The 26,321-nt window shown below is 38.3% G+C and overlaps 1 protein-coding gene across 1 annotated transcript in view; it reads right to left on the bottom strand.

The window, feature by feature from the left end:
* SYK (spleen associated tyrosine kinase) overlaps positions 1–24,357 on the bottom strand; it is a gene marked incomplete at its 5' end in the record, with an annotated part of 29,723 nt that extends 5,366 nt beyond the window's left edge. Inside the window, 9 exons of the mRNA XM_084224978.1 lie at positions 493–670; positions 1,320–1,410; positions 5,386–5,454; positions 9,608–9,654; positions 10,696–10,777; positions 12,224–12,362; positions 21,238–21,398; positions 22,851–23,304; positions 24,314–24,357. Coding sequence (XP_084081104.1) covers positions 493–670; positions 1,320–1,410; positions 5,386–5,454; positions 9,608–9,654; positions 10,696–10,777; positions 12,224–12,362; positions 21,238–21,398; positions 22,851–23,304; positions 24,314–24,357 — 1,265 coding nt within the window. The remainder of the gene's footprint in view (positions 1–492; positions 671–1,319; positions 1,411–5,385; positions 5,455–9,607; positions 9,655–10,695; positions 10,778–12,223; positions 12,363–21,237; positions 21,399–22,850; positions 23,305–24,313) is intronic.
* Between the last annotated feature and the right edge of the window lie 1,964 nt (positions 24,358–26,321).

Below are 26,321 nucleotides of genomic sequence, written 5' to 3'. Positions count from 1 at the left end.
ATGCATGAAGAGTCAAGTACAAACAGGGTCTGTTCCTACTGACATGATGTGATGGAAAATGTTACAACATGTTCTGTCTTCTTGAAAATCAACATTCCAGCTTCAGGAAACTGGTGTTTATCACACTTCAGGCAAAACTCTCTTTGCTATAGGTAAACTATCCATGGCACTCTCCACGTTTTCTGACAGAAACGTTGTGCAGATGGGAAATACTGTGTAGCATTAGTACTTTTGCAAACTGTGGAGCAAGGCAGTGGGATTCCTACTCTACTATCCCTATCAGGAAAGAAAATAGTCATAAACAGTACATTCCCACTTTACAACAAAAATGAGTGCAAAAGCATACATACAAACAGAGAAACTGGTGAATATTCACTCAAATTAGTTACAGTCTGTCACCCCAAATGACACACAAAGATTACTGCTACTCCAAAAAATAAAGGCTAGAACTTTTACATATTGGATTCCATGAAAATAGAAAACAACACTCACTTTTTCATCTTATAGAAACCTTTCTTTACAGTACCAAAGTTGCCAGAGCCAAGTTCACCTTCCTCCAAAGTCAACAACTTCCTGTCCAGAGTGACATTTTTTGGTTTAATTTCATCTGGATCGGCATATGGGCTTTCATAGACCTCAGTATCCATGGGTAAGGCCTCTCTCTGATCACCTGCAGTTCAAACAACGAAAAAATGAGACATGATTTCAGAAATTTTTGCTGCCACGGCTCATATATTCATCTTTCCTATGTTCAGGAACCTCCGTGTGTAAGACTTGCAAGGGCATTATGAAGAAACCACATGCTGTCCATCTACATACACTTCAGAGCAGACCAGAAGACAGAGGCGTCCCCCGGGTGACACACTGTAACTACAGGGTGAAACCAGGAGGTTCCTTGACAAAAGGAGAGTTAAAGGTTGACCCTTCTCCTTGGTACTTCCCATTAGTTACCTCACACAACTCTTCACTCAGAATGCTGCCTTATATGTACTTCATTTTTAGGCACCCATCTTTAACTGCATTATGGTTGGCGCTGTGGATGCAACAGGACACAATTCTTTTTGTGACATGAGAGGACACAGTTTTTAGAGTCCAGGAAATAATACTCCACTTCAAAATGGAAAAAGGGGTTTCTGCTAAACGATTTTTTGTTATAGATGATGACAGCTGGTATCTTCAGCTACCTGGCTTCAGTTAGGATGGTGGCTATAGCAATACATAACAGAATGTGAAATATATGCAAGAAAAAAAAATGGATTCAAAAAGAGCTCTGCCATAAGGAAGAAAATTGCATTAATGGCATATATTACTCTGCCTACCTCTTTCTGCTCCTGTAAGACCTCTGTTCCTTTGTAGCACGTATGGATTGAAAGGTGCTTCTTCTGGTGGGTGGCCGATAGCTGACTGAAGCTGTAGCACACAAATAAAGTTTTTCTGTTTAGCAATGAATAAGTAAGTTAAAAGCACTTTTTTTTCCTCCCCCAAGAATTTTGGCAAAATGTTTACATGAGACACATAGGTGAGAATAAGAAAGAAAGGGATCCAGAAGAGGTTATTTCATTCTGAAGGTTATTGTTAGAGCAGGCCAAAAGCACAGAAAGATATTAAAAACATTTCAGAACATTAGATAAGAGAGAATTAACTGTAGTGGGCCATGCACAAATCTTATTCTGCAGATATTAAATTTATATGCTCTTTTCAAATTTAGCCATGTAACACAAGTAGTCAGAAGGATTTCTCTTTAATCTGTCCTTCCTCCTTCTTCAAATTACCTCTCCCCTTATCTAGGCCATAGAGAAATTACTAGCACAAATGAAAACAAAAAACAATTTCCTGTTTCTCTTGTGGATATTACAGATTTTAAAGAAATGGAATCAACTGTAGTAAATAGTTACTACTTTCATAGGCTTATGTAACATCAGGGACAAACATCATGGACCAGATACTAGGCCTGTTTGTCTGCTCTGAGGAGGGACATGATTACTTAATTAGGCATCTGGTTCAAATACAATTCCTCTGCCTTTATTCTTGACAGAGAATTAATACGGTGTACACAAACCATCTCACCCGCTGTGTCTTCTGGAGCTCCTTGCCTGGTACAATAAAGTATAGATGAGAGAAACTATTAATCTGGTCACTTCTGTTTGTGAGCTGGTGGGAACATGGAATCACAGAAGCTATTTCTGCAGGTTAGTTTCCTCTCAAGCAAAGAGAAACAAAGTTCTAGTGGAAGCTGACCTGACTGTGGCAAAGGGATTGTAAGGAAATAACCTTTAAGGTCCTTTCCAACACAAACCATTCTACGATTTTGTGAAATTTCCTATAGTGAAGTATAGGATGCAATCAAAGTTTTATTATTTGAAACTGCATTTATTAGGAGAAACATCTGACCTGGGAACTACAGAGGTCATAATTAAGTTATTTGCTGAGCTGGATGAAATAGAAAAGGTTTCACTACACAGATTTTACTGCAAACCATGTGTAGGAAGCCACTTTTCAGCCATAATCTGGCCTAGAGGATGAGCACATCGGCATCAGGCACAGTAGGGGTAGTATTTCTGACTTGGAAAGGCCATTTGCTGTCAAGGCAAGCCACAAAACCCCAAGACAGTTCTGGGATATGTCAAGGAACAAACTGACTGATCCACCATTCTCAAGACAAATGAGGGTATAAACCAAGATCCTTAGCTCTACTTTTGTTTCTCCAGACTGATTCACCCCGGCAGCTTTCCAAGACCTATGTCACTCTATTTCACACAGGCAATTCACTAACCCCAAACCCTCATTAAGAATGGAAGTCAACTGGCATACTTTGAACTGGTCAAATGTAATTAATGTACACCAAATTTTGCACACCTCAAGAATCCATTCACCAGTGGAGAACAGCTGGTAAAAACAGCTCTGGCCAAGACATAGCTGAGTTCTCAAATTAGACATGTGCAAGTAGAATTTCTCTCCACAACTCAAGAACACAACAACAACAAAAAATCCAAAAGGACTGTATGCTCTTGCTCTGCATTAAAAAAAAAAGTACATCACTTCCATGCTTGCAAATAAAGCTCTGCAGTTGTGAACTGAAAATCACAGTCACACCAGATATAACAAAGTAGGTTCTCTTTCTCAAAGAGCTGCTTATGTTTAAGAAGAATCACAGAGTCTTAGTTATCATTATTTAGCTTGGTAAATACATATAGAATTATTTCTAATTGTTGCAGATTGATTAAATAACTTAATAATGTCTTTTATGTTAACATTCCTAATTTCCTTTTTATTTAACTATCATTTAAATGGAGAGTCCTTTCTGCCATACACTTTTAAAACAGCCAGTATAATTCTGCAGATCTTTTTTGGACAAAAGGATTTTTGTCTTAATACATCAAGGTGTAGGATAACTGATTACTTCTTGTATTCTTACAAGAAACAGAGAATGGGCAAGATGACCAAGGATTTATTCAACCAATAAAAAGGAGTACAAGAAAAGAGTCCTCTAGAGGAGCCTTTTAAAAATGTGACATATGAATAAAATGGCTCCAACTACTTTAAATCTGACTTTTACAGTGACGATTATAGTTTTATAGTTAATAGCATAGTACAATTCTCATGAAGGAAAGTTGTACAGCAAGTGCAATATTCCTTCAGATTAATAACTCTGATTGAAAAAATTTATAAAGTCATCTTATTTTATTAAAATCTAATAGCTAATACTGCATGACAAACACCTCATTAGCCATGAGAGGAGAGGAGCTTTGGCTACAGCATCTCAGTGCCACTAGGTGGCAGGATTTCACTTAAATTGTCCAAATTGACAATTTTACACTACTAAAACGGACTGAAAATTTTTGATCTGGATCTGAAAATCTAATACTAATAGTGCATTTGTAAAATTAAAAAAAACTCCCAAACGTGAATAAATATAACATAACAAATTAAATAAATATATTTTTCTGCTTTACTGTCTGAAATTTGCTTTTGACATGGTAGAAGTAACTGTGTAATTAACCAGGTCTAACGTAAACTGTGCTTATTTGGGTTAGTGAACAGTTAAAATCTTGGAATAGTTCAGAACACATCTTTAGTCTATTAGAGTCTGAAATCTGGCAGTACGATGTGGGTCAGAGTATTCCAGGTAAAGTACATGTAAATGGCAATCAAATCAGGTTTCCGAAATTATTTTCCTAAATGACTGGTTTTACTCTGCCAATATGCTTCTGTCTCTACTCTGTGTATGTTGTCCAGAAGGCAGAAAAAGTTATTTGACAGCAGAAAGTGACCAGAGCAAGACACCAAGTTTTACCAGGTTAACAGACAGCAGTGTGACCAAAAATATGTCTACAGAGTTCAGAAGGGACACCCATTTTTCTGAATCAACCCAAAATGTGTGATAGCTTGGCATTGTATTTCAGATGGTTGAGAGCAGATTGTGAGACTGTGTCTGTATTCGTAAATGACAAACACACATTGAAAAAGAGGTATGGGTCCTGTAGAGATACGCAGCTGACAACAGCTTTTGGCACTTCAGCATAAAAGTGAACTGAAGCTGAAGGAAAATAATATGTGTTATTTATCAGGATTATCAAACGCAGTATAAATCAAACACAGCTTTTCACTCTGAACATTAGCATGCCTCTAGGGCTTTTCATGCCGGCTTATTTTTGTTGAAGAGCAACTGGAAATAAATCAATAAACATACAGACTCATGGATCGAATTGAGGCATACACATTATTCTCAGCATGCAAACAAACTCATAGCTACATGCTTCAGAACTACACCAATTACTGGACAGCACCATTTTCTGGCCACACAAAAGCATTTTCACTAGGACAGGGCAGGGCTCCCCTTGGCTCCCTGGCATCTTGCCTATTTTCCCATTCTGCTTGGTCTTGTGACATCTTACGCTTGCCTAAATGTAAGTGAATGCATAAGAAGATTTGTGCACGTAGGTTTTGTAAGTATGTATTTTGTTGTTTTTATTGTTCCCTAAATGACATTCAGTAATAACATAATTGTGTAAGCAAGACAATTTTCTGATTAGAAAGGAAAGTAGAAATATAATTTTGTTCTATTATAACTGAGCAGTTTTGAAAACTATTTTATCACATTTCATTTGCAGAAATATTGAGATCTGTGTTATTTTGGTATGCCAGAAATAAAAATAAAAAAGAGTCCCTCTATTTTCAAAACTCCTTCAAACCCATTGCTTCAGCTATAAAATCAAGCCCATAATTATGCAGATGATTAGGATAGATGCAGAAAGCTTACAAAATCTTAACAATCTAATTGTTAGTAGTCAAGACAGCAAGCAAAAAGAGGGGGAGAAGAGAGTGAAATTAGTCATTTAAGTATTTTTAAGTCAGTCAAAAACCTAAAAAAAGTATATGAGGCACCTTTTTGCTGCCAGCCTTTGGGAAGGTGTACGATTTGAGTCTTGAGATAATTCCACCTCCTGCCCAACTCTAGAAACCACAATGTCAAAGAGGAACAGTAAATGTGTCATGAAAATAGCTGAAGATATTTCACAAAACAAAAACACTCTAAAAGAACAAAACACTCCCAAACTTTCTCTTGCTTGTGCCTTCAAGTACACACAGATGATGCATCAGAAAAACATAGTACAGGAAGTCTCTGTACTAAATTTTATTTCGTCTGTATTACTGTCAAACCATCCTGAACCTGTAGACATACCTTAAGGCAGTTTTTAAATTCAAATGCATTGTCCTTTGTCCAGATCTTTATTTACGGAGTACGCTCTATGTTTCTCCTGCCTCTGTCACTGAACTGAAGTCCCCCAACTCCCAAAAGTATTTAGAAAGGAGTGGATAACTTTTGTGTCTGGAAGTATGACTAATGTATCAAGCAAAATCTGAAGCACACCTTGGTCATACAACAAACAGTGTGGTTATTGAAGCAGAAAGCACGCTAGGTAATATTAATTCCAAACAAAAAGGAACAGGCTTTGCATTTTACACACACACACTTATGTTCTGTCTAAAGATACCTCTAAAAGATATGCAAATATATTTTACAAGAACACATTAACCTAATTAAATGTGACAAATTAGCATTTTTAGGGGTCATTGAGAGATCATACATGACTATTAAAAACTGAGATGGAGCACTTACTGTTCAAACATTTAGTCTGATGCTGAGGCTAAAACAACAATCTGAGCGACATTCTCAGTCACTTTAAACAGCCTTTGAACTTAGATGTTCTGAACTTTTTAACAGCCCATTTGGACTTCTTATTTTCTGAAAAGGTAACTTTTTTAATTGATAGGGTTGGTATATTTCCTAGCTTTCTTTTAAAAGAAAATGTCTGATTTTACATTAAAAAGGTGTCTTTTGTTTCAAGACACCAAGGACAGCCGTGTGGTCCCTGATGCTGCTGGAAGAACGGCAGAAGAAGAACTGGAAGAACCTTTTTGATGCTTGACATTCTTCATAGCTGTGATACATAAAAATTCAGTATACTGCATATTGAAAAAGGTTACTGAGTCAGCTATTTTCTTTTACTTCATGAAATTTTTGTTCCATATTGGGAATAAATGAAACCTGAAGTACTACTTACTTACAGTTTTAAAATAGATAAATTCTCTAAGAGGTCAAGCACTCCATTGCACAGACTGAGCATTGTTCTCATTATACTTTTTAAACAAGAGTATCTCCCAGCACTTGGGAGAGCAACCACCTGTAGTTATGGTAATACTGCTTAACTCACAGATTTGTATTAAACCTACAAATGCATGTTGAGATGAGCACCTCATCAGGCACAGCAACTAGTTACAATTAGGCTGTACTCACAAAGTTTAGGTCTGCTATTACCACCTAAAGGACTGTGACTAAACAAAATACTGAGAAAGGTTAAGAGGAGAATTTGGGAAATGGCCAGAATTTGGCAGTTTCACTATAATGTCATCAGCTGGAGAACTGAACTAAAGACTCATCTCAAAAGCTCCTCTGCTGGTTTAAATATATATTGGGATGAAATCGACTGCAGGAAGAAAAAAGTAATTTACAAAATGTAAGGGGTAAAAATCACCTTAAATCTAGCCATGGAGCCTCATGTGAAAGGCAAGAAACATCCCAGTCCATGCATGTTCTGGGAGAAGCAAGAACAAGCAACTCTCCATATTCTGCATGGAAAATTACCTTGAATACAGACATTTAGCATAAAATCCTTTATTTTGCAGAGGAAGCATGTTAGTATCACTAGAAAGGAGATTTCCATATTACATTAAACTTCAGCATTTTGTTACTCCAAATCTGTCCACGGAACAATAGCAAATATTAGACAAATTTGATGTAGATTTACATCCCTGATTTAAATTTTACTCCAAGGTCTTATAACCAACATTTTATAGATAAATCATTTGGACAGTCTGCCTTGCATATCATCCAGGAGTTGCTCCTACAATTCATGTACCTTCTTAAATTGAACACAGCTTCAGATTTGGACATTCTATTCCACTAAGACTTTGGAATAGCACCACTGTATTTTAGGCTGCAATATATACATAAATGAAAAAGATATTGAAAAACTGGTCTGGATGGGAGCACCAGTATTAGACTGTTGCTTAGAACTGGCCATTATGTTTTGTTCCTCTACTTTCTCTCTTTTGCTTCTTTTTTATAATCAGTCCTTTCCCATAATGATCATCCCTGTTGTCTTGCTCTGGATTGTCTCCTGCTGGACAGCATTCTGCTGTGCGCTGCCAAAAACAGGTGAAAGTCTATCAGCTGAGACTTTGCCAGAGTCGAACAAGCTGGAAACACATTGATGTTTCCCTTTCCTCTACCAGCATGGTGGTTGCTCATTCTTGCTCCCATTGAGATTGGGAGGCATAACATCCTCTGAAAAGCTAAATCTGCTCGCTATTCTGTGATTTATTTCTGACTACAAACAGAGCAATGTCTTGCACTAGTTTCTACTGAGCCTCACCCTTTTTCTCCTTCCAGGACATTTCCCTAATTTATCAGAATTATTTTGATACCCAATTCAAAAATTCACTATTCCAATTTACATATTTTGGCAGTGCTTTTCATAGATAAAAAACCCCATGCTAGAAATGTCAGAAACTCCTAAATGTTAATTATCATGGTGTAAATAATAAAAAGATAGATTGCACATCTACCACATAAGATTCTGTTTGTATTTTGTATGTTGGTGATTGTATTCGCTCTCTTCAAGCTGGTTTAATTTTTGGTTTTGTGTAATCTGAATAGTTATATTTCAGGCATATTAAAAATCTTCATGAGTTCCTGCTTTTGCACACAAGTATTAATGTGTGAGAACCTGTAAATATTAAGTGAAATTTTTGAGCAGTATTAGTTATTTAAAATTTTCCATTTTCTATATTTATAATACAAGAAAGTAATTTAGCAGGCTCCTTTTTAAAAAGTCCCAAAGAAAACACAAAATTCAGATTTCAATTTTAAGACATTCAAAATATCAAATATATTGAAAATTAAAACAATGTTTTAGTACAGTCTTTGCAAAATATGCACTTTCACTTAGGTTTGGTGACTTTCTTTTTAGCTATCATGACAAGTCTTAAGCAGCAGTAGTTAAATTTACACTTACATTGCGAATTTTTCTGTGGATATTATGCAATGTACACAGTATTACCACACTGAATGTGCTTGCCCTATCTCTACAACTACATGTATACCAGATGATACACATGTGGTCTTGTGTGCTTAAACTTCATGGACATCTTTGTAAATGTAGAGATCCAAACCTCAAGGCAGTATTTTTATATCTAATTTTTTCTAATTAAAAATATAATTCATAATAAAGAAATAATAAATTTTAAAATCTTTCTAATTAAAAAGGCTGATTTCCAGTTCTTTATAAAGGTACCTGATTTTCAGAAGCGAAGGCATGAGAGTGGTTATTCACAGGCTTGCTAGGAGTCAATTATATTGAAATAGAGGTAATTGCTTATTTGAATAATTTTTTTTTCTATAATATGGGACTGCATCAAGATGATGATCTAAATGATTAAGTTATACAGGGAAATGACTGAAATTAACTCCCTATTTCAGATGAAATCAACTACCTTGAACAAGACAATATTATGTGATTCTGTGGATGTATCACACTTCAGATGGCTTCTGTCGTCAATGGGCTTTGAGAACACAGGTAGTTATAGTAACAGGTGGACTTGCTCACTCTTCATGGAGTGGATGAAAGAATCACCCCTAAAGCAGTGCATAAGAAATGAAACCCTTGTGCAAAGGGTTAACAGCACAGACCAAGTATGAAAGTAAACCGAAATTCCATTTCTGCTTCAATCAGCAGATTCTCAAAGTGAACAGCAGAATATGACCATCAATGAGGCATCTTGCCTATGCAAAATACTGTTTTATCACATACATTATATGTATAAAAGAGGTTCACAAAATTAAATTATGATTAGCATATCCAAAACACTGATGAAAGCAATACCATGACAGAATATGCTAAGTTACTTTTCAAATCACTGTTTATAACACAAGAAAAATAAACTCACAGATGAAACAATACCCAAGAATTCGGATTCCCAGAACAGTATGTGACCATAATCCTCCTCAAATTAATGCCATTGCTATACCTCTACCTTCACTTACCTTAGGAAGTGTTCCAGAAGAAGGATGAGTATTAAAACCAAGATTATCTGCAAAAGAATCAAATGTAAAATGATACTGAGCAAGGTGAGGAATTTGTGTAAGAAAACAGAATTTTACAGAGGGAACCAACTGTGCAGTTTTTAGATCATATTACAGTGTTTCTCTTGGACTATTTTCTTTGCTTTTGTCTCTTATATGCAGCAGACTCTGGTACTTCTGGCCACAGAGACAAAATAAGTGCAGAGCCTAAATGATTCAAAGGAGAATGAAAATAATGGTGGAAAAAAGCATGTAGTGATTCAAATGAATGGAAAAAGTAAAAACTTCAGGGTTGGACTTGATGATCTTTTCTAACCTAAATGGTTCTATGATTGTATTTTATTATTCTCTATCCTCTCACCATGGCACTGGCATCCAGTTAGAATGACAGAAGGTGGCCTTAGAGAGAGAACACCAGTTCTGGAAGAGCACAAGATGGACACAGATCAGTCAGATGCATCCTTTTCCCTTTTCAGTCAGGGCAAGAGTGCAATGTCTCTTCAGGGTGACACGACATTAAAGAAACAGGATAAAAAGCACGCTGACACTTACCCCGCCTTTTCTCCTCCTTTCCCACAAGTTATCAAGGAATGCCTCTCTGCCCCCAATTTCAGCATCAGGTGCAGCCAGTGCCTTGTTCTGCCCTGTTCCCCCCAACATGGGAACTCACCTGCCAGGTGCATGACTCACTGCACCCATGATGAATTCCTGCAGCAGCACTGCTGCTGCGCCTGCTGCAGCTTGCAGTAAGGACACTGGAGCAGTGCTGGGAAAACCACTTCGTGTTTGTGGTCCAAGTAACACACACTGCCACTCTGAGCAGCAAAGCACATTTCTGATCTAACAATAATTTAGACCCAGCAGTAATTTGATTTGGTACCCCTAAGCTACAGGATCTCCCTCCAACATGTCCAGTCTGGCAGATATTACCTCATTTGAAAACGTGGAAAATCTGCACCCACCTACCTGGGAAGTGGAAAAAAATTCACACATATTTATCATAATTATCATGTCTTTTAACACATATAAAAATAATAGGAATAACTCACCATTTTCTGAGCCATGTTGTGGACAAGGAATGGTAAGAACCCTTAATAATCCATCTGGTTTGTATGAATAATGCTCAACTAACTAGCAGAATGAGAGGAGAGGGGAAAAAAGAAATAACGAGAGAAAAAGATAAGAAAATATGAAGGTGGTATCATTAAATATATTGTCTCTTTAGAAATGTGCGCATATGTACAATAGTTGATATATATTACAACAAATGACCTTAGAATACAGAAGATCTTTACTGCACATGTTGTTTTCTTTATTTCTATTTAGCAGGGGTGCATGTTTCTGAAGTAACCTTGTGGATAAATGTGTAATGTGATCCAGGAATTGGATTTACAAGGGTCAGTATTACCCCTAGCTCTTCTACTAAACAGCTTTGAAACTCCGAGTAAATAACTTATTTTTATGTCTCTGAGTTCCCACTCTCACTCTCACTTTTTTTTTAATTTTTATTTTTTAAATTTTTTTATATTTTTTGGGATAATTACAGTGCCAGAATTGCCCTAATATGCAATGCTTTCTTTGGACCTCAGAATTGCAATGGGATGTGCACAGTTAATAAATGTAGCACCAGTAGTTGTGGCCATTTGTGCACCTGGATCGTCCCCTCCACATCATCTTTTACAGGTTTGTTACTGCTATTTTCCATTTGGGTATAAAGGGGAAGGTCTGTGAGTATAAGAGTTGCAGGCATGTTCACAGTTCACAAAAATTGTAAGATAGCAGAGCTGCTTTTAAATTTCTAGTGACATCAGGAAAGAAATACAGAAATCTAAGAATTAATATATGCAGGCAAAGATTCGTATTTTAGATCTGTGACTCACTTAACTCATTTTAATAGATTTTTAAGCAAGAGGACATAAGAGATTTCTGCAGGGATTTCAATTCCCTTAGTATTTTCAATTTACACGGTAATTTCACTAGGATTCAGTTTTAGTATCAACTATGGCATAGTCAGCTGTGGACTTCTTAATTGCTTACTCTTTACCAGGGTTCAGACATATTTGGGTGGTAAGCCTCAGCAAGCCATGCTTTAGCAGACTTGAAGGTAGAGAATTTCAAAGCTAAAAACTGCATTTTGTGTGCAATGCCCTAAACCATCCCGTTTTTGCTTGCTAGAATTCTGTTGGTTGCTGTCATAAATGACATTAGCAGAAGACTAAACCAAGTGTATCCATTATTGAAAATGGTTACTTGCAGATATGAACGGACTTTCATTCTGAGAATGTTCAGCTAATAATATAATAACTAATAATAGTCACAGTTTTGAATTCAGCCAGGCTGCAACATCACATTTAAAAATTATTAAACTCTCTACACTCACATAGCTTTGTACATTAACATATATTTTCTTCATGTACAGAAACCACACAATGTTGGAAACATATGACAAATAATCTGCCAAAACATGCTGGTTTTAGCCAAAGACTACTGTCACAAGGCAAAATAAAACAATGTTGGTCAGCTGTTCAGTAATATGGAAATGTGATGACAGATCCACGTGACATATATGTAACAGACCTGCCACAGGGTGTCAAATCTTTTTCCGTCTGGTATGGAGAGTTTTCCTGTCTTATCTCTGTCAATACGATAGTGCAGTACTTTTCCATCATTCAGTAGGCACAGGGCATAGGAACCATTGCTGTCCCTTTCTCGGATACTGCAAAAATAAGAAAGACTTTCAGGGTTTAGCAGGAATGAACATTCTTTTTAATTATCCTTTCCGTAAAGCTTTTGAATTAAAACCAAAACAAAACCAGCACTGCAACTTCTGAAATAATTTTGTTAAGCCTTTAATTTATTTCTTAGTGTAATTAACTTTCAGGTAAATTGACTAAAGTTTCTCTTTTTTTTCTTCCAAAAAAGCAACAGATGAAAACAAAAAATCAATTATGTAAGGCACTGTAAGGCAGCTACAGAACGCTGTACACTGCATAAAGCACTCTTTGGGCAAATATGCATTTTTAAAGGCTTGCCTCTCTTGTATCTTTTATTTTGAAATAAAGAGATGACAGTAAGAACAGAAGATAAAATACTAAAAGAATGTAATGCGAAAAGGAAAAATTTCTGTATTTGAAATAGCTTGCTGTGTGGCTTGGAATTTAAAGAAAATAATATATTTCTGTAATCATTCATTTTTATAATTTCAGGGAAGATGGTAATGCTTTGTGGCAGATTTCACAAAAAATTCATAAGAAACTTAACATGGTATTGAAATGTACATATCTCATCTAAACTTCACCATGGAGAGATAGCCAAATACAATATAAAAACTTTATAAAAAATTCATAGGTAGGATGATCTCCTCCTTCCAGGAGACCTGTGAGTGCCCTCTGAGATGCCTATAAAGCATGACAGAGTTGTTACATGTGTACTCAGGGCTAGCTGACACTGAGACCAGCATATTCTGATTACTGGACCCAGACTAGATGGGAGTTTGTTACTGGCTCCATCATAGTCGGTGCAACATTTCTGAGTTTAGAAATCAGGCTTTTTCTTCCAGTCAGGTTCCCATGCTCACTGACAGCTGACAGTGTAACAGCCACAGAGTTAGAAAAAAATTGACTGGATTTTTTTCTTTTTTGAACGAAAGGCTTAGATGCTGGAGCACTAAAACATTTCTTGTTCTGGTGTGCACAGAAATCTACTTACTCTCCCTCGAATTTTTGAACAGCCTTGAAAAGAAATATAGCAGTAAATTCTCACTAAGGTATTAAGAAGCTTTGCTGGTTCAACACTGGTACTTGCTGTTATATCCCAGGAGATTGCAGAGGCAAGTATTAATGTATTCTCCTCAGCTGACTATCTCAAGGCTGAAGTAAAACTGTATTTTGTCTGAATTACTTATGCACCTTTTTCTTTCAAAGAGCATGATTCTTGTTGCCTAAGATGTGAACAGGACACTGGCTAAAAGAAAAGGGAAGTAGGGTCAGTTTTTTGTTTTCTGAAACTAAAGTAACTTGGTTGAGTCTCTAAAGCAAATTGAAACACATTGTGGTTTCTTCATGGCATATAGGTATTTTCTCAGCATGCTGATTTCCTGTGCTGACTGACCAGTGAAGAGTGACTTTTACTTTGTCTTCTTCTAACCTGCTCAAAGCAAATAGAAAAATATTTTCAGAATAGAGGGCATTGTTTCTAAAACACAAACAAATGGCATTTCATTACAATCAGGCTTCTGTTCAGAATAGTCCAAATAATATTACAAAAATACAATGGATTGTTTCTTAGTAACAAATATGCTTCATGTTTCACAGGAAGAAATGAAAGCTCCAATACAATTCAGTTCTCATTTGCAAGAATTGTTACTCTCGTGAGAGGCACTGCAAACATTTCTTAAAAGCACAGGCACGTATGGGAGGGGAGAGCCCTGATTTCTGAAGACTATGGCACAGACCCCACAGCTCTATCACTCTTCAGTGCAGGATTTAGGTGGAGTTCAGGTTCATAGGGTTGTAATCGCATTTCAGAGCTCTTCCTTCCCCTAACCAAACAGCTACACAACTCTGGAGCCATCTGCAGCTCACAGCCACGTTAACTTCTGTCAGACAGCTCTATCACTGCACTTCCTGAAAACACCTTCATTCACCATCAGTCAGGGCCCAGCAGGACCCTTTCTCCCTTAGGGTTATGGAGCAGGTGGGTTTTAAACCGTAGTCAGTCAGCTCCACAACCCAGATCCCTACAAAAGACAAAATCAGGAGGTACACAACCTGGATCCCCAAAAAACATGAAACCAGAACTACTACCATCTTTCCAAATATCTGAAAGGCAGAAGTATCAACTGCATTGAATTGACAGTTTAAGTCTGAGTTTTGGCAAACTGAACTCTTACTGTGTGACATGGATTGCACCAAGCCACGTTTCACAATTCCACTTTGGTTTTGCAGACTGTGGTAATAGCTGTCTACCTTAGGCTAAGCCTCCAGAACTGCAGCTGGGTAACAGTACCCCATTCTATGTCAACAGTTGCTGTAAAAAATAGAATAAAAGGCAAATGCTATTCAAACTAAAAGGTTGTAACCTGAAACTTCTTTGAATAGACAGAGAAGTTGCGCATCTTGATGGTGCTGCTTGTATTACCCAGGGCCTTCACATCAGATCTAGCTCTCTTCATATATTATGGAACTTTCCTTGTACGGAAAGTAACAATTTTCAGAATGTTGAGAAAAAAAATCAAAATTCTAAATGCACTCTCTGCTTTAAAGTGCTCTGAAACGAAACAAAATATTTACTGTTCTTCAATAAAAAGACTGCTAAATAAAAAGGTCTTCATTGAAAAAATTTGGCAAGGAAGGAAGCCAGCAGTCAGGTATCACCTGGTCTTCCATTTCATGCTATTGCAGAGAATCACAAATGTCCAGAAGAAAAACATAAAGATAATAAACACCTGTAAATAAACAACAGTGTTGTTTCATACAGTGAATTCATCATAAATAAGAACAACTTCATTGAGAACAGATTTGAGTACATAGCTACATAGCTGTATTAGAGAAGTGCCAAGGTAGCTATATTTTTTTGTGACATATATTTTTAAAGCAGCAGAATAAGGACTGTGGAAATTAAAATTGTTACCTGACACAATGCAGAGAATATTTATTGATTTTATATTTCATGTAATGTGTGTTTGAGTATTTTTTGTGGTTTTGGGAGTGCAACCTAGACAGCAACCAATAACAATTTGGAGCATTATTACAGACAGTGTAGATGGCTATCCATTCCTTCCTTTGGTATTTTTATTTGGAAGCAAAAAGAACAATGTCCCAATTTTTTCTGTTTCCATCTGAAAGCCCAAATGATCCCTCTCTTTCTAAAGAAAAATAACCCTGAGGGTCAAAGAAATAAATTGCTATTACAACATGCCTCATTGACTGTGTAGAAGAAAACAAAATTCACAGCATTCTGCAGTGGAGAATTATGAAGAAAATAAACAAGCAAAATGCTTGCTTTAGGAATGGTGTGAAATTATTCTTGCTCCTGAATCCAAAGGCATGATAAATTTTATTCTTGGCATTGGTTTGGCTTCTCAGCAATTACAGCTTTGTTGATGCCAGAGATATTGACATTCCCCACTGCTGATGGAGCTCCAGCCATTCCCTGCTTGTCTTGCCCTCTCTCTTCATGACCATCTCTCTGGTAATGCTATTAACAATATGGCTACTCATTATCACTTCAAAGATCTGCTGCACATTGCATATGTTCCAAGTTTGTGGGTAATAAGAAATGAACTTGGCATCATCTGTAAAAGAATTATATAAAGGGCAAAGTGGATTGACTGCTGTCTTCATTTGCATCATTTCTTCTCCCCTGTTCGCTAACACATTCAAAGCTGTCTCAGAAATGTCAGAACACTGCAGTATTTAGGAGCTATGTCAGCTTCACACTATTGCTATCTACAATGGAACCTAAAAATTCATCTCCTGGTGAGCCTGCTGCACAGTTAAAAAATACTTTTGTGAGAAGGATTGCATCAAATTCGTCTATTTAGTTGACTTCACCCTGGCAGCTAAATACACCACGCTCCACCAAACCCCTAACAAACAGCTCTGCAGTAAAGCTGCACCTGAAATAGATCTTAGTACCGCTATCTCAGTTAGGTCACAGCTTTTCTTCACACCTCAGACCCACTCTGCTGCTGAAGCACCCAGTGCAGAACCCGTCTCAGAGGCCACAGCTCTGCTTCCCTGGTCTGCAAGGGGCACCCAACACGCACCTAACTGAAGATCAGTAAAGAGCTCTTCCAAAGAGTCAGGGGCATCATCCAGGCTGCTGTGGAGAGGAAGACAGCACCTCCAGAAACACAGTTCATTGTCTGTGTATTATCATTGATCTTGAAAAGCTTTTATGGTATTTTATGGCTCATCTAAGCCTAGTAACTCCTTGGCACTCTCAAGAGGAACTTCATCATTAATTAATATCCCTGAATTAGGGTGAAAACAATTAGGATTGTTTTCATCTTCTATGATGTCAATAATGTCCAGTCCCTTTTATGGACAGAAACTTAATAGAGATAGAATTATCTAAAGAATTCTCTGCATGGTCAGAAAAATGACCTAGCTCAGTGTGCAGTCTGGTAGCAGCAAACTACCAGAAGAAGGCAGCAATATTTGTGCAAATATATACTGCTACATATACCAGAAACAGGAATCTTTGGTCAGACCAAAGACAATAAAACTCTTACAGACAACTGCACTTCAAAGTTTATTATTTTGAAATACTGTTACTAGTACTAAGTATTGTGACATATAAGAGACAGTTTAGTTTCTAGCTGTCATGGAATGCCATGATGTGGCATATTACTGTGGCTCATTACAATAGTCTAAACTAGAGTTGTCCCCTTTCATATTCTCATTACGTACTGAAGACACTCATATGACACCAAAATAGTTTTCTACTTTTCTTTTACACAACTGTTCATATTTTATGTGAACTACATACAGCTATGAACACATGTTAAAAGTTTATATAGACTAAATTGCTAATTTGCAATGCCTTCACTCACAATTTCCCTAATATTTATTTTTTAAGTTTAACAGTATTTCTGAATATTCTTTATCCTCCTCCAACTTCAGAACTCCTGGTTTTTAATGCATGTGCAAGATTGTAGGCTTGTATAACTTTATCGGTCATTATTGATGGCAAGACATGACAACACTTACCACATACCAGAGATGTTTATGTGAAACTACAGAGGAAATTAACTCTTCTGTTTTTTGCTTTTAGTAAAGTCATAATTTATTTTTCAACTCTTCCACATATGCATGCATGGACTCACATAGATATCAACAATATTATAAATATTTAATGATGCATTATTCATAAAATACTATTAAAATATTAATAAAAGTATTACCAATATTAACAGTTTGATCTAGGATCACTGTTCCCTACCAGACAAAATGTAATAAACCCCAGAAGCTTGGTCAAGAACCATCACCCAATATAGAATGTAAAATTGTTAGTCTAGTAAAGTGGGGCTTCAGACATCAAGTTCTGTATTTTCAGTTTCTTTTCAGATAATTTTAGAAATATTTTACTTCTCTTCCACTGCTATTTTTTCCCCCCAAAGTTCATGCCTAGAGTGGCAATCTTACACAAACATTCTTCACAGAAGAGATAGAAAATACTTCCTATTTCATGTCATGATTTCTGGTTTTGGTTTTGAAAACAAACTCCCTAGCATCCACATACATACTTTACTGACTTTTAAGCCATGAAAAAAGCTTTTAAAAGATCTTTGAAAATTCCCTGGTAAAACATCCACATTTAAATCAGAATTTTTCCTTGGATGCATTGTACTGTTATTTTTATGGTGCTATTCATTATATTTTGAACTGCAGTGAGGAATCTTTTCTTCTATTTCCATATTTAAACCATTAAAAATAATTCTAGATTTGATAATCTTCTATTGCTGCACAACAATGCTAAAGAAATCTACATGTTAGTTGTTTTATTACACAGACTGATGTACTGGATCTTGCTTTAGGGTAGGTAGGTCAGATGGATAGCAAATTTCTGGTGTCATGAAGTTTTGGAGAGCCTTGTCAAAAATATACAAAAATATTATATCATTCTAATATTTTTTATTTTCTCCATAATAAACAATATTATTTTTGTCACATACAACTACTCACTTGTGGACTTTTTAAATAACCTTAGGAGTACCTCATCTCTTCAAAAATCTACTTCCTCTCTTTGTTCCCAGTTTCCAATTCCTACCTCAACAAGCAAACATCTCTTAGACTAACATGCTTGAAAGTTTTACTTTACAGTCAGTTACTGGGCTTGATTATATTGCCCAGTGTTAGAAAAACACTAATTCATAGCCACAACTTCAAAGTCTTCAATCCACAGATGTACAGAATATTCTGGCAAGCACTGCTGCTGGGTAAGTAAAACTACGTGATGTCTGTGCCTGAAATGTAAAACAATGCACCACACTCACACTCAACAGTTTTGCTGCTTCTGCTTCAGTTAGTCAGAAATGAGTGGTTTGTTTCTCAACACCTGCTGAGCAAGCCTCTGTTAGGCAACCCACTGCAGAAAGCAATAAACCTCTCTGAGTTAGACAGTTCTTTTAGTTGAGAAGAGCCTCTAAGTGTTTGGGTCTGAGAGCTAGAATGGCTCAGGAATGTAGAATAACTGATTTCAACACAAATGAACAACACATTATTTCTCTTGCTGCATTGGCTACTGAGCTGTGAGGGATATTAGGTTCTGTCCCTGTGTCTTCCCTGAGATCGTAGGAGCAAACAGCAGCTGAGTGGCCACTACATACTAAAATGGTCTGATAGGAAGTCTGACCTATTAATTGCTCTGCAAAGACAATTAATACATCAGAAAGCATCCTACAGATGCAGAAGTAAACAGTCTTGTCCTTTTAACAGGTACTCAAGATCAACACTAGCAGTTCATAATATTTAAACTCCAATAGCAGTTCTCACAGTTTAAATAGAGCCTTAAAATTAGCATTTTCTACTACATGAGCTTCTCCTCCTGATATGAAAGTAGCACCCGAGTTCCATCAAAACTATATAAATATGGATCCATTGACATATCCTGTCCCATGGGAGCAGGCCTGAATGCTTCCCCACAACTCACTGAGCAACAAAGAGCATCAGAATTGACTCCTTTAAGGAATACAGGAAAACGCTGGGAAAATATTTACAGTCAAAGCAGTAGGACTGCTCATAGAAGATTAAAAAGAGACTAGCGTTTATAATAGAGGCTGAAAATGTTATATCTCTTAGAAAATTTCACTCCCTTACTCCAAAACCTATCCCTGCTGTTAAGAACTGCTAGCTAGTGGAACCTTTTCTTTGAAGAAAAACTAGATTCCTTTCCCCTGTGCCCCAACTCCCTCCCTTGCCCCAAAGAGAAGTACTTTGGCCACAGAGGAACCAATGTGTTCCTGAGGCAAATTGGAAAAGCTGCCAGATTTAATACACGATCAACATCATGACTCAGCTGATACAAAGTTGAGATGATATTAAAACAGAAAGCAAAAAAGCAATATATTTTTAGGTATAAAGTTGTCCTTAAAAGAAAGGATTGCTTTTTGTTTCAATTACTGGACCTTCTGTCTAAAAAGTTGGAGAAGAAGCTAGCAAAATCAAAGGGCAAGAAAAAGGAGAGGTTGTGCAGTGATGTTGGGCTTGTAATTGTTAACAGCAACTATGTTCATCAAATCCTCTGAAGTCCTTGCAGCAGAAAGAGATATATCTGGCTCCACAAATTTTTGTAACTTTTGTAACAGTTTTTTTTTACTACAACTATGACAAAATAAGTTACAAGCTTATTACAATGTTCTGTTGCTCATTGCAGCAAAAGCAACTGTGTAAGCGTCCCTCTGGACCTGGCGCCCACCAATAGGGAATATGAGGCTGAAAATAGGCATGGATGGCTACTTGGGTGAGAAATACAAAAACTGGCTATGAAATACAAAAACTTGAAGTACTGAGGGAAGAAAAGAGAGCTCAAGAAATGAGATGTCACTACAGTCAAAGTGTTTGTGGTCAAGACCTCATTGGAATTCACTCTACTGGGAACAGGATTTAAAGGAGTTACTGGTTCCTGTCAACTAAGACTGAAACATGGAAATATGCAAGGGTTGCACCCACATTAGCAACTATTAAGGCACAGTTACAGAGAAAGTAAAGTGAAAGAATTGGTACTGAAGAACCATATCCTTCCTGCACTCAGCTGTCGACTTTCACTTTGGACTACCTCCAAAAAAAGCCAAAGAAGCTGAGTGCTTAAGAAAACTACATAGGTAGGTGATGAAATTTTCTTCAGAAATTATATAGTTCTAGGTGATCCTTACTTGGCCTTGACTTTTAAGCCTAATTTTTTAAATTTTTTATCATGATATAAATACTTTTCCGGGTGGCAGCGGGAATGACAAAAGACAGGTCTGTTAAAACACTGCTATTTTTCAAATGAGGATTTTCCAAACAAACCCCTGGCTCTAGTCCCTGATGGCTGTCACTCACTATCCTAATGCCACATTTGTGCTCAGAAAACAAAAGATCACTAGGCTTGGCAAATGCAGAGGGTAAGCACCAGAAACAAAATAGCGCTGTCAAGGTAGAAGTGATCATTTTATTGCTACACTACAAAACAAAACACTACCACTGTCCCTGGGAGACTTGACACATACAGATCCCAACAGCTGCTAACATAGGGAGTTTGTCTCTAATTGTACTAGCTTAATAAGCCTGTGTGCTGGGTGTGCAGGTGGGCTATGACAGTAGGGCTGCAAATGCCAGGGGGTGCCCTGGGCTGGTCACAACTGGTGCCAGCAGACCCTAGTCGACACCCTTGCAGATGTTCCAGGCTTTTGTTATAGTTTTCCATCTTTAGTTAAGCGAGGGACTTGAGGGCAGGAAGCATCATGTCATGTAAATGATGCTGAACTGGGTGCCCTCACTGTGGATGAACCATGTTTGAGGGCACAGTCTCATTTAAGATTTATTCAAAAGAGCTCCACAGTAACACTGGAGGCAAACAGCAATACCACAGAAAAATAAACTCACAGAAATTTTCCATTGTTTCTTGAACCAATGAGGATACGGTGTTCTGACTCCTCCCGAGAGATCCTCCCATGGAACCATGGCATCTTCTCATGGGCTGTAGTGGCAATCAGTTTCTCCAGCTGAGGCTTCTGACTAATGATAGCTTGCTCAAGAGCCTGCCCCTAGGGAACAATAAAAACATGGTGAAACAGTCAAACTGTCTTCTGCCATAAAAGATGACTGGTAGATTCTCAGTCTTTTGGGACTGCCTCTGGGACAACCAAAATCTGCACATATTTGTTGTGTGTGAAGGCCTGGTTGCTATAAGGATTTTAAAATAGAAACTAACATATCACAAAACTAAGGTTCTCCCTCTACCTCTGAGAAAAAGAAGGAAAATTAACCAGTAAATAAAACTACTGATGTATCAGTATTTAAGCTTAAAATAAATTCATATTGTTATGCTAATGAGACATGGCAAAATGAAGTTAGTGTCAGTCTGCGCATTCAAACGTACCTCCAAATTACATATCCTATGGCAGTGTGGTAAAAAAACATGCTTTGCACTGTTGCAGCATGTCTATGTCAAAGACATCAATGCAAATTTTCCCAGACAGAACAGTCCCCATTTTAGAGTGAATTATTCAGAGAAATATTAACTTAGACATTTCTAACCTTGTCTACAACCTACCACTTCTAAATTTGGCTCAGAATCTGAGGGCAACCCCCACTAGTTTCACCAGCATTTAACCAGAGCTCATCAACTTCCCTCTAGATTGATCTCAGGCTCATCAGAAAAGACACTGTGAACCTCAGTAGTTATAGAAAATGTTGTATAAGTTTCAGGTTTTCACAGTTTGGGGGTTGCTCCATGAATTTTACGGAGCAGAGTTCACAGGGTTACTTGCTAGCAGCAAAAGAGAGTAGGAACCTTGAGTATCTTCATTCATTCATAAAGGTAACTCATGACATCTCAAGGTGAAATAATACTCTCTTTGCAGTCTCCTACACTAGTGTTTCCATGTTAAGAATGGCTTCTTCATAGTCATTCCCAGGAAAAAATCCAACACCTTGTCCTTGACATGGAAAATTCCTGCTTGACCCCTGCAGCATGGAAGATGTATAGGCAGTGCTCTGCAGTGTAGAAACTGTTCTCTTTCAGGAGCAATTTCTGTTTTGGACATAACTTAAATTACCATCACAGAAACAAGGCCAACTAAGAGAGTAAGATGCAAAACAAGTCATCATGTTACCATGCCTACCTGCAAAACCATCCATAAAAAATCAGGATTAAAAGCAATTAGACAAACCATTTCTGTATCTTGTTCATTACATGTAATAATTTTTGGTCCAAATCTGATGGCATATGTTACTGCAGAGGTAGATAAGATTATGCTGAATGGTGGTTAGGACATTGTAAAAGTTTTAAGGGCTTAAATTTCAGGAAAACTACACTTACCACCATGTTAATGCATGTACTGAGGAGAAAAACCCCTCACTGCTAAATTTCAAACAGCTGTCACTTCATTGTGAAAAAATACTACCTAGCAGCAGCAGCAGCTGGAAACAAATATTGCAATCTCTTTTTCTCCTAGTTTAAAGATTACTTTATGGCAAGACCAGCCTGGTTTTACCTGCAAATTCCAAGTCTGCTTGACATACTCTCTGATGAGGTTCTCTTTCAAATCTTCGAAGGGTCCTGTTTTGGGTTCAACGCCCGGTGGCCGGTTGAAAGGCTTTCTCAGTAGACAGATAAGGCCATCCGTTTCCCCTGAGTGATAGTTAATGAGTTCAGCAGGACTGGCGTGTGACTTGCCTCCTGCAATAGCATAGGAGCCACTCAGCTCCCTCTCAATTGTATAGTGGTGAACCTTCCTTCCATGGGCCAAGGATAGGGCAAAGCCCCCCAGGTAATTCCGGCTTTGGCGAAGCAAGTATAGTCCATCACTTGCTCCTCCCTGCATCAGATACTCCTCGGCATCTTCACGTGTGATATTACCAAAGAAGTATGGCAAATGGTTAGCAGGGTTTGATGTGTTGGAAGCCATGATTTTTTCTTTTCCAAGTAGCAAACCTAGAATACTGTATCTGAAAATACAAAGACAGAGACATGAATGTCAGTAGAAAAAAGAGGATAAACCAACAAAATGGTGGTTCATCGTAGTATGCTTGCAGAATCACAGAATGATTTAAGCTGGAATTGACCTCTAAAATCACTGAGTCCAATCACCACCAATCACCACCTTGTCAGCAAGACCATGGCACTGAGTGCTCTGTCCACTTGTTTCTTGAACATCTCCAGGGACGGTGACTCTGTCACCTCCCTCAGCAGAGCATTCTGATGTTTAACAACACTTTCTATGAAGAAATTCACCTGATGTCCAACCTGAAAATGTCCAGAGGGCATAGCTTGAGGCAATTTTAGTAATACATTTGTTGGTGATACATATGTTGAAAATTAAAAAAAATATTTTAAAGTGAAGATGCCATTTTTATCTTGTCAGAAGCTGATTGTCTAAATTCTGTCAGCTCTCTTTTCCTGTTTCCCAGCACCTTGGCTAGAAGTGGACAAAGTTCACAAAGTTCAGAAGTTCAGTTTTTGCTTCTATAGTTGTGAAGCACACAAGAGTCAAAATATGAGCCCTTCACAATAAAATGAAGCATCATTTCAGGGAAGCCATGCAGCAATCTGTGGAATCAGGATAAAACAGTTCAGGCTATATGGGAACAGGGTTAATACAACATTTGTCTTGTAGCTGGCCAAAGTGTGCAACTGAGTTACATGAAGAAAAGTGCAGAAGACTTTATGGATAACTATGTAAAAAGGGAGGGTCCATAATGCAAAGGCGTAACTGAGGAATGGGAGTCTTAATGTAGGGCCTTTTAGCACAGCACTTTGGACAGACACCTTCCCTGGCAGTCCTGAAGCAGGCAAAGCTGTCTGTGCTATTGCTTAATTCGTATTTGATCCATCAGTGCTGTACCTTGTGCTCATGTCAAAAAACAGTCGAGAAATACCTCTGCTATGCTATGAATAAGTGAAGGGTTGATGTGGGAAAGAGGGAGAGGAACACAAAGTCAAATCAACAAGGCTCACACAGTACAGAAAACGAGACAGGGCACAGTCATGTCAAACCACATGCAGTGCAGATCTTCCGGTCTTCTCCCACCATCCTAAGTAAGGGAGAACTCAAAGTTGCAAAGATATTGCACCTACAAAATAGAGCTTTGTGCGGCATATTATTTATTACTCCTGTGATCTGCAAGTAAAAGTTACTGGTTTAAGTTCCCATACCAATCTAGTAACTTAACTTCTGCTTGCTAATTGCAACAAAGAAAAGTTACAATAAAGACACAGAAGGCAGTCCTTAGTCAGTCACCACCAAACATTTATTCTGCACACAAAATGACCATTCTGACTGTACCAGACAAAGTTTTCTTCAAATGGAAGAGATTCATTCAGTAACTTAATGCAGGTCCAGAGGATTGCAGTCAATACTACAACGCCCATTTGGAGACCACTTAATAGTATTGCAACACAGGGTCAGGACTGGGGTAAATGTTATTTCATTTAGGTGGTAGACAGCAGGGAGAGCACAGCCCCACCAAATTCACAAATAACACAAAATGGCACAGCCCTGTCATACAATTAAAAGGTACTTGGAAAGGCTAAGGAATTCAAATGAAAGTAATTTAATGAAGCTCAACTAAGGGAAACATCCGGAGAGACTTTGCCCCTTCTGGAGCATCTGCCCTCCTGGCTATGTGGTGTCTCACACCCTTGTGACGGCACCATGGAAGGAAGCTCTGTGACCAGGATGTTTTCCAGCAGGGTCTGTTTGCCCACAGTTTGTCCAGGGCCCCTGTAGGTGCACACACCAGGCACGCAGACTCCATCAGAACTCTTGGCTTGCTCTGCCATCTTTGGCACAGGGGACAGCATCAGGCCTGGGCACTGCACAAGGGCAGCCCCTGGCACTGCTTCCTTTTCCCTGCCCAGCTACACAGTCCTGCAGGTTACACAGGAGCCTGTCCTGGCACAGAGCATTGGTAGAAGGGAATATTCTCAGAAAATTCCTCTTTCTTCCCTAACCACCTCCCCCAGGTACACGGTGCTAAGCTGGTGGTGACTGGGCAGGGTATGGGGGATTAGGGTTGTGAATATACAAGCTCTTCTCCCAGGCCCTCCTGACATCTTGCCAGAGCCTATCATGTGCAAAATACATCTCAGCCAGAGCACTTGGGAGGTGTGGAGGAGATCAGGGCTTTCCTCTTACTCTCCATCCCTGCTATCTCTCCCTGCCCTCCAGTGGGGGGCAGAGACAGGGGCACAGACCAGCCAAGCCCCACGTCTCACTGCCCTGTCCCAGGGCTCAGCTGCTGCTTTCAAGCCTTCAAGGAGAGCCAGCGGGAGGCTCTTTCATCATCTCCCCTCTCCCACAGCCTTCTGATGCCACCCTCACTTTTCTAGTCCTAGCACAAGCAAGCCCCATCACTTTGTATGTCTGTCTTGTCAGGACATGGCACCAGGCACCCTGTCTTGTCAGGAAGGCACAGGGGAGAACAACTCTGCTGCAAGGGACAGTGGCATGGGGCAGACACCCCGGGCAGGGCTGGAGTCAGTCTCCTCCTGTGCGTGAGATGACGAGAGGAAAAGGCCTCGTGCAGTACTGAGGAGGTTTAAATTGGATACCAGCAAATACTTCTTCACTGAGGAAGTTATCAAGTATTGGAACAGGCTGCCCAGGGAAGCATTTAAACCACCATCCCTCTAAATCCCTGAAGGGATTTAAAGACCTGCAGAATGGTGGTTAGAGACATGGTTTTGTAGTGGATAGGGTAGTGATAGGTTAACAGCTGGACTTGATAATCTTAAGGACCTTTTCCAACCTAAATATTCCTATAACTCTTTGATTCTATTATTCTGAAAGTCATTACAAATATGGATGTCTTGAATGTTCTAGTTCCTGCTTCCTTCACTCCTGCTTACTTGTTTCCTTCACACACCCCCATGTCATTTTTTTTATTCCACTATGTGCTGCACATACTGGTTATTAGGATGAATATACATCATCCAACTTCTAGCAAAATGGTCCCAGAAGGCA

The sequence above is a fragment of the Fringilla coelebs genome (genome assembly GCF_963513975.1).
Source record: "Fringilla coelebs genome assembly, chromosome: Z".
Classification (NCBI taxonomy): Eukaryota; Metazoa; Chordata; class Aves; order Passeriformes; family Fringillidae; genus Fringilla; species Fringilla coelebs.
This window is presented reverse-complemented; position numbering and strand designations above follow the sequence as displayed.